This window comes from Kogia breviceps, chromosome 15, assembly GCF_026419965.1.
Source record: "Kogia breviceps isolate mKogBre1 chromosome 15, mKogBre1 haplotype 1, whole genome shotgun sequence".
Taxonomy (NCBI): domain Eukaryota; kingdom Metazoa; phylum Chordata; class Mammalia; order Artiodactyla; family Physeteridae; genus Kogia; species Kogia breviceps.
In genome coordinates this window covers 73,941,415-73,950,811 of record NC_081324.1, presented here as the reverse complement: position 1 = coordinate 73,950,811, position 9,397 = coordinate 73,941,415, and the positions used below count along the sequence as shown (strand labels likewise).

The 9,397-nt window shown below is 47.0% G+C and overlaps 1 protein-coding gene across 1 annotated transcript in view; it reads right to left on the bottom strand.

Annotated features, from left to right (window-relative positions):
• Positions 1-823: 823 nt before the first annotated feature.
• The window catches only part of GCN1 (GCN1 activator of EIF2AK4), a 61,921-nt gene continuing 53,347 nt past the window's right edge, over positions 824-9,397 (bottom strand). The window contains exons 57-59 of the mRNA XM_059040606.2: positions 8,510-8,728; positions 7,018-7,979; positions 824-4,839 (exon numbers count right to left, since the gene is read on the bottom strand). Coding sequence (XP_058896589.1) covers positions 7,854-7,979; positions 8,510-8,728 — 345 coding nt within the window. The 3' untranslated portion in view covers positions 824-4,839; positions 7,018-7,853. The remainder of the gene's footprint in view (positions 4,840-7,017; positions 7,980-8,509; positions 8,729-9,397) is intronic.

Below are 9,397 nucleotides of genomic sequence, written 5' to 3'. Positions count from 1 at the left end.
TATACTTAAACCTCTGTCATTTCACAGCTGCGGGGTACTGGCACTCCATCATATGGTGGTATTTAACCACTCTGCTGTTGATAGGCATTCATGTTTATAATTTCTTGTTATTATAAAGTGTTGCAGGGAAGATCCTTGAACAGCACATGGAGTGTCTGACTCAAGCTTTGAGTTGTTTTTCCAGGAGCTGAGAATCAGCCTGGTGATGACAAAAGAACATGGACTTGGGATCCAAAGGTATTAGCTGGGAGGGGAGCTATTCATATGATCACTGAAAAAATGGTTCTTCTTGGTCTGGGAAAGGTTAGTGGGATCGCCTTTGATCCAACAGTTTTAGGAAATATAAGGGAAGAAAGAAGCCTCAGAGTATTCCCCAGGCAAGCACATCCTCCCCTGACCAGCCAGTGAGGCAGGAGGTCACTCTAGATCATCTTCTCAACCTGCTCTGGAATCAGAGAGACTTTCAGATGCTTTAGAATCCTGGCTCCGTCTCTTAAAAGCTTCGAGATTTTGGAGAAGTCACATCACTATGTCTCAGAGCCCCAGTTTCCTCAGAATAGTTGTAAAGATCAGAGATATGTTTGCAAATTACCTGGCTCATATAGGCATGTGATAAACAGTAACTAATGCTGTTAAACCAAGGTCATTTTCCACTGACTCATTCATGCTTTCGGCCTTGCAGACTCGAGCACACATGCCCAAGGCAGCCTCCTGATATCAGGGCTGTAGGATACTTTGAAGAAGTAGAACAGAATTGACCGTTATGAAGACCAGACACCTGACTTGCCTGCCTTCTGGAAAGCAATAGGCATTAATTCCTTCATTTATTCAAGTAGCCATTTAATGAGTACTCACTACTTATTATGTGCCACAGACTATAGGATAGAGCTTTTCCCATCCAGGAGCTTTCAATCTCATCCAAGATAAGACACACTCATGAGAAATAAAATATACAAGACAATACAAGAGAGAAAAAAGCTGTCAAGCAGCCTAGACTTCAGAGGAGAGCTATCACTTTCACTTTCAGCTGGAATGATGGGGAAAGGATTTCATCATAAAGATTTCACGATGGAATTGGAATTTAGAGAGCCGTGAATGGCGGGTGTATTTAGATAGCTGCTGTCACAGCCGTAAGGATCATCTATTTTAGCTTTGAGGGAGAATCCCCTGCAGGCCAGGATGCGCGTCTGGGTCCCAAAAATGAAACTGTGAGCACATTTTCCTCTAGAAACATTGTTTTAAATTATCTAAACTACAATTCAATGACTGGAGCTATGTTATGGTAGGTAGATTATAAAGTCTATATTTAGAAATGGACATAAACTTTTGTGATCTGAGGTAAGTAGCAGTATGTGCCACTGATGGGAAACTTTGTTCCACTGTTCTGAACAGCCAGATTACAGATGAGCTTTGCAGTACCACCTGTTCATACATTAGAAACTACAGTAGGGAGGCATTGAAAGTTCTTGAGCAGAGGAGCAATATCAAAATCTTTGGGGAAAGTTATCTGGTACAGGCATGCAGGACGGATTTCAGCTGCAGAGCTTTAAAGGTTACTGCCGAAGCCCAGGTGTGAGGTAACAGCAGGAAGGGACAGATGCAAAAGATAGTATGCAAACAATATCTACCAAATTAGTGATTTTAAAAAAAATCACATAGGGAATTCCCTGGTGGTCCAGTGGTTAGGACTCTGCACTTCCACTGCAGGGGCCCGGGTTTGCTCCCTGGTCAGGGAACTAAGATCCCATAAGCCACGTGGCACAGCCAAAATAAAAATAAAATAAAAATCACAAAATTTACCTGACAGCTGGATTCCTTTGCTAATTCAGTTAAGTATTGTGTGCCTACTAGGTGCCAGGCACTGTGGATGTAACAGGAGCAAAACAAAGCCCCACCCTCAGGGAGCTTATGGTACAATTGGGGAAGATGAGTCAATGTACATTTGAGGGCTTACTGTGTGCCAGGCACTGATGGAGGAGCTGGAGATGTAGCAGTAAATAAAGCTTTTAAATCCCTGCTTCTGTGGAGCTTACATTCTGAGAATGCAAATAAATGTGTTAAAAGGAAAAACCAAGGAGTAAGGGGGACAGGAGTGTACACAGGTTTACAGAACAGAAAGTGATGCCATGGAGGGGTGGGTATATTACTGTTCATTCAATAAGTTTGGTTGTGAATGAAAAGAGAAATGGAGTGGCTGGTGAGAATAGTGGGGTGAATAAAGTATTTTTCAGGATAGCGTAGGTGGATTGGCAGACAGTGAACAGTAAGGACTGAGCAGTAAGGGTGGAAGGAAGATGGGTTAAGAGCACTTTAAAAAGCTCAACTGGCAAAGAGGAGAGTAAAGAAGTGTGGTGTCAGAGGCTGAGGGTAAAGGAGAGGGACCCTCATGCCTGAGGTGCCTCAGGGTAAGCAGTAGGAGAGACGAGGGCCGGTGCGGCAGAGGCCTGGAGGGAACCTGTGAAATCCACAATTCAGACTGGTCAGCAATGGATTCTAAAGTTGCTGAAATAGGTATCGAAGGAGGAAGCATATGCTGCAATCATGTAATGGGGGAACTGGGTGTAAACAAGAATTGAGAGGGCAGGTACGCTGAATGTCGGACTTCAAATGAGGAGTGGGATGGGGCACCGTCCAACATGCTGGTCCAAGAGGGAAGGACTAAAGGGAACCATCTGGTCTCTCCCTTTGATGGGGCTGGGAATTGGCCCTTTACCCCTCACCTGCATGCCTGAGGCCATATCAAGAGACTTGGCAATCGCCTTGCCCTGCCCTTTGGCAGCCACCCCCAAATCAAGTGACCATGAAGTTCCTTGATTGCAGGGACCATCCGGATATCCACTGGGGACTAGCACATGGTAGGCACTTGGTTTCTGTTCAGTTAAAGTGAAGCCACACAGAGAATTTAAAGAGTTAGAAGGAACATCAGAAATAATCCAGTTTAAAAAAAAAGAAAAAAGAATCTGGTTGAACTCTCTTGGAATTTGCTTCCTTTGAGGTGTGGGCCAAATTTGGGGTCTCTCACGTTATCGGGGTCAAACCCCCTCCCACTAAACCCTTCAGTAGGATTTTTCTCCCATCTCCGAGATTAGGTCACGGTTTTCTAAGTATGGGCTGGGGACACCAGGACTCCCTATGACCCTTTCAAAGGATCTGTGAAGGTGAAACATTTTCACAATACTGAGATGTCATTTGCCTTTTCCACTCATTCCTTACAAGTGTACAGTGGAGTTTTCCAGTGCCTGCATGATATGTGACATTGCAACAGACTGAATGCAGAAGGAGACATGAGAATCCAGAAGTGAAGAGGCTTGCAAAAATGCAGAGCAATGCCACTCTCATTAAAATGGTTTTTGGGAGATGCAAGAGGGAAGAGATATGGGGACATATGTATATGTATAACTGATTCACTTTGTTATAAAGCAGAAACTGACACACCATTGTAAAGCAATTATACTCCAATAAAAATGTTTTAAAAAAAAGGACCCAACACAGCCAAAAATAAATTTTTAAATTTAAAACTATAAATAGATAAATAAAATGGCTTGTTTTGGAAAAAATGTTATGGTTATTTATGCTAATATGTAATGGATTTATTCTTTTTAAACGAATAAAGCTTTTAAAATTGACCAGTTTTGATGTCCAAGATGGTAAGTGTCAGTAGGCAAATTACATATAAGCCAGAGCTCTTTGGGTCCTCCATCATCTTTCACAGTGTGAAGGAGCCTTGAAGCAAAAATGTTTGAGCAATGCTGGGTTAGATACTGCTGCGCCCAGCTTCCCACCTCCTTTTCTATGGGAACCTAAATGGTAAGAAAGATCTAACGTAGCTTATGACCAGGCTGCCATCTCAACCAGAGCTCAGAGCAGCATCACAAAGTGACCGGTGTTTCCATGCAGACACGCTCAGGAGTCTCACCCAGAAATCCCACTGAGCTAATAATCCTTGGACCAGTTTTTCTAGTTTCCTAAGCTTTGTTAATATCAACACTATCCTTCCACCAGGGCAGCCTGCAGGGAACCCTCCTAGCAGCTCAGAACCAACCAGTGAAATAACTGAGCTCCACCTCTTCTGAAAGGTGAAACCTAGTCACTCCAGAGAGCCACACGCCAAGAACTTGACTGTTTCTTTTGTTAAATTCACCTTCCAAAAGTATTTTTATAGTATGGCCGTGGGACGTGGTGACCAGAGTTATCAAGAAATGTGGGTTTTTTCCAGTTCTGAAGCCAACTGGCCACACAACCTCAGAGATGCTCCTTTCCTTCCATACCTCAACCGTACGCCTCATAAAACAGGGACAGGCTCCTGGCCTCTCCTGTCGGAAGCACTGCTCCAGCAATGACAAGGGAGTTCTTTCCAGCCCAGGCACAGTGAAGCCCCAACCATGTGCTTACACACCTTTTTCAGTGTTTAGATATTCAAACGCAGTAATCACTCTGCAAGAAAAATCTGATTTTAAGTTAATAGCTTTTCAAACTTCAGGCTCAAAAAATTAACATCTGTAAATTCTGGGTCCAGCAATTACCCCCTGGATAAGAGCACTCATTTGCAACGTACTGTCACTGTACAGATGAGGACATGGGCTCAGAGAGGTTAGGGGACATGCTCTGGCTTAATATGAAGTGGGCAAGGTTTAAACCTGACTTCCAAGTCTATGAAGCTCCACTAGGGGGCTCTGTACTAGACTTTTTTTTTTCCCCCCTTTTTAAACTTATTTATTTTTGGTTGCGTTGGGTCTTCGTTGCTGCACGCTATCTTTCTCTAGTTGGGGCAAGCAGGCTCTAGAGCACAGGTTTAGTTGCTCCGCGGCATGGGGGATCTTCCAGGACCAGGGCTCGAACCTGTGTCCCCTGCATTGGCAGGCGGGTTCTTAACCACTGTGCCACCAGGGAAGTCCCTGAACTAGACTTTTAAAACAATAGCTTCATTTCCTTAAAAATATTTTAGAACCTAGCTCTTTAAGTTAGGTTGGTTCCTGTTTTTCTTATTGTCCTTATTTAGAAAGTCTTGTAGCAGTTAAAGACCAGTCTGCACAGAACTGTACTTAGAAGAAAAACATTCCCAACTGCCTGTCTTGAGACCAGCTCTCAGTAAAATAATGTCCCCAAATCCCTGCCAATAAAATAGTGTTGACTCTGCAGGTCCTTTGCCCTTCTCCCAAGCCCTCTGGCATCGCAGCAGTGGGACAAAGGGAACTCACCTTTGGTTCCTAGAAGGGACGTGAACCATGTCACACTCCCCCACATTTTAAAATAGTCTTGACGCCCATGATTCCAGAGGCTCCTAGAGTTAAAGGGTTGAGAATGCTGTTTAGTTTTCCCAGGATTAAAGGCACACCATTTTGTCACTGCCTTTCAAACACATGGCAGAGAAAGACGGGACTCCCCTCTCTAGAGGATCATGGAAGTCTTAGATCTGTCTTTTCTAAAGACAGCAAGGGTCCCGTACGTGGGGTGAGGTATGGATCAGCCCGCAGAGCTGCTGGAGGCCTGGGGTGGCTCAGGCCCTGGGCCAGTCACCTGGAGCCGCCTCAGCACTTTACCTCATGTGCTGCAGGATGTGAGAGGCCTGCAGGCGCCAGTCTAAAGAGTGGCAGGTGCTTGTGCCCAACTAGCCAGTTCAGTAGGAATAAGAGAAAGGCTAAGGATATGAATAGCTCAGACAGACCGCCACTTACTAGCCTTGTGACTTCTCTGTGCCTCAATTTCCTCCTCAGGAAAACAATAAGAGAAACTACTCTGTAGGCTGAGTGGATTAAGTGAAAAACATGCCAAATGTCATGTTATAATTACTATTAACCCCCAAAAGATAACTTTAAGACGTATTGACAGCTTCCACTCCAAATTCCTCATTATACAGATGAGAAAATTGGCCTAGAAATGTTGGGTGACTCGTCCAAGGCTAAACCAACCACCAGGGCAAATAGCTTTGTTCTCGGCGGCCAAGCTCCATTTCCTCCAGGATGTTCGTTCGGTCTGGGCAGCTGTTTTCAGGACTATGACTCTGGCCTGACGGGGTGCCCTTTGCCTGCTCCACCTTCACGGCTGTGACAGCCCTTCACAGCTCGTTTCCTGGGAGCTCACACCCTCCTTCCAGACTCAGGAAATACAATTTAGTATGCTCGGGGAGCCTCTGAGTCATCTCTGTCTGTAAATCAACCTTTATCTGTCTATCCTCAACAGAGAGATCTCATCCTCCTCCAGTTTCTAGAACTGGTGTTTTTCCTTTGGATTTTGCTTACTGTCTTCCACCTCTAAGTACATCAGGCTCCCCTCCCAACTTCAGACTGGGGACACCACCAGAGGTGGACATAAGCCTCTAAGATTCTAGAGGAAACACTGAAGACTTATCTCAGGGGCTTAAAAGAGGTCTCCCAGCCCACGCCCCCTCACATAGGAACTTCATCTGCCTCCCCACAGCTAACTGGCAGAGGTGACTGCATATGCAGACGGCTTGCTGGACATATGCCCCAGGAAGCTGGGAGGATGCTGATGACCATCAGAATCCCAGAAGCAGAGGACAGTTACCATGGCTACCGAGAGCTGTAACCACTGGCTGCCTTGGCTATGGGGATCAGCTCAGCTGACCTCTCAAGGTCCCTTCCAGCCCTGGGATTCTACATTTACAGTGAGCCTGATGAGACCGTGTCTGCTGCAAGAAAATAGGAAGTCCTGTGACATATATGGCTCAGGCATAGAAAGTAATTATCTCAGAGGTCACCTTGTCTTATTCACCAGAAGTGCTGAGTCACAAGGCTACTTTCTATCTCTGCTGCCATCATTAATAAGCAAAGCCTTGTTTTTGGTATAGCACTTCAGGCCCTTTATAAAGTGAGTTTGCGACCACCACGTTTAATTTTTCTTCCTTTTACAGCTCTGTGTTCCTGATGCAAGAAGCTTCATGTTTAGTGGATGTTTGGAGATTTTTTTAAAATCTGCTTATCAAGATTAAATCAGGGCTTCCTTGATGGCGCAGTGGTTGAGAATCTGCCTGCTAATGCAGGGGACACGGGTTCAAGCCCTGGTCTGGGAGGATCCCACATGCCACGGAGCAACTAGGCCCGTGAGCCACAACTACTGAGCCTGCGCGTCTGGAGCCTGTGCTCTGCAACAAGAGAGGCCGCGATAGTGAGAGGCCCGCGCACCGCAATGAAGAGTGTCCCCCACTTGCCACAACTAGAGAAAGCCCTCGCACAGAAACGAAGACCCAACACAGCAAAAATAAACTCCTACCCCCAACATTTTCTTTAAAAAAAAAAAAAAAAAGATTAAATCAAAGCCTTTATTAAACATCCCTCCTTCAAACCACCTGCATTTAAACCTATACCCCTCTCCTGACTTGCGAACTGCTAGGGCTATGTGTGTGTCATTGTCACCTGGAGGGTCAGATCCAGTTGGGCTACACAATGCTGAAAAGCCACGCCAAGGCACACCACGCTGGGCACACCTCCAGGGTTCTGTGCCCCTCGTGATCTAGGCAAAGGCTGGCAGCACTGGCCCTGGGACCAGAGCTCAAGCACAGGAGACCAGGAAGCTGAAGTCTGAGCCTCCTTGTTCCAGACCTAGCCATGCAGAGCAGACAAGCAGCTCTTGGCTACCACTGCGTGAGGCTCACCCATGTGCTTTTCCTTCTCGTCTCCAAAGAAAAGGGTGAGAGATGGAGGAGGCAATTTTCAGTTGTGTGTGGGTTTGATTTAAGGCTTTGGCTGTGGTCTGCTGATATATTAAAATACTTTCTGGGAACGCCATCTCCTAAGCTCCCCATCAGAACAAACGTATTTCCAAAAATGAAAACACTGAACAAAGAGGTGGAGCTGAAATGCTGATGCAGAGCCCAGTGGACAGGCCCAGGTCTGTCAGGTCAGGACAGTGTCGTCCACCTGCTCTGTGGAGTCGGCCTGGCTGGCCAGCTTCTTCAGAGACCTTCGGTTGCATTCATTCAGCACCTCCAAGCTGGCCACGTCCAGGATCTTGCAGAGGGACTGAGGGGTGAAGATGGAAATGAGGAGACGAAGTCAGAAAATATGGCTTCAGATTTCTCCAATCAAAGACAAAAATGAATGTTAACCCAGGACTACAAACACTGAGGTAGAATCTGGCAAAATAAGGGAATCAGATGGATCCAGGGAAAGCCAAGACAACCACTCATCACGCCTTTCATGTGGTGAGGTACTGTTCAGTGCTTTAAAGGTTGCTCAGCGGGCAGGGGACTGAGTGACAGGACTCTGGGCCTCAACAGGCAGCACTGTGGGATCTGTTGTAGGGCTGTGTGCCACGTGAGAGTCTATTTGAACAAGGGGCTCTGCTGCTGAAAGAAGTCTGAACACCTCAGGAGTAGAGGAATGTGATTTTAGGCACCAGACCCGTCACTCGACTACAATCTGCCTGTCAACACTCATGCATACGGACGGGGTGGCAGTGAAGAGTGATGCTTAAACACTGTCATGCAGAAGGTCTGCAAGGCCAGTGCTCACAGACGCCCAGGGGAGGCACGCCAGTCCCGGATTCCCACCTGAAACACCTCTTCTCCCTGCCTCATCTTGAGGAGGTTGACAATTGCCTGGTCGCTGTAGGCCCTGATGATGGTGTTTTTATCCTTGGTGTTGTCAAGAAGAGCCTTCAGGATGGGCTTGATGGCCTGGGGGTCCAGGGCAGGCAGCGGGTCCCTGTTTGCCCACCAGATCATCTTCTCAGCCACCAGCCTGATGTCACTGGATGGGTTCTGCAAACACTATGAAGAGGAATGCAGGCTTTCAGCCAGGCACATCCAGTCTGTTTCTCAAAGCAGCCCAGACTCTGCCCTGACACTCTCTTCATGGTGGAAACTGACCCCACTGCTCCCCTCCGATGCCATCCCCACCATGGGAGGGTAATAACCAGGTGTGATTCGGACCCTATTCTCTTCCACCTCATCTCATGCCCGTCTCTCCTCTGCTCACCACTCGCAGCCCACGTGGGCGTTCAGCTTCTGCAAACACACCATGCTGCTTCCTGCCTCGGGCCTCTGCACTGGCTGGTCCCACTGCCGGGATGTGCTTGGCCCAGATCCTCGCTTGGTGGGTTCCTTCTCACCCTTCAGGGCTCAGCTCAAAGGCTCAGCCTTTAGAGGTCTCCCCGACAGCCCTATCTAAATCAAGGTCTTCCCACAGGCTTTTTGTGTACCTCCACCTCCAGAGATCTTGTCTGCCCTGTTCACCTCTACACCTTCAGGGTCTAGCCTGGCCGGGCGCACAGCAGGTCATCAGTAATAAATGCTGATAAAAGCTGCATGCAGGGTGATGCTGTCATACAGGCTCAATCTAATCGGGGCCCTGTAAACTCTCCACTGTGGGTGCCTGCAGGGTGGTGCAGTCAGCCTTGGGAACCTCACTACTCAGAGCGAGGTCAGCACACCAGCAGC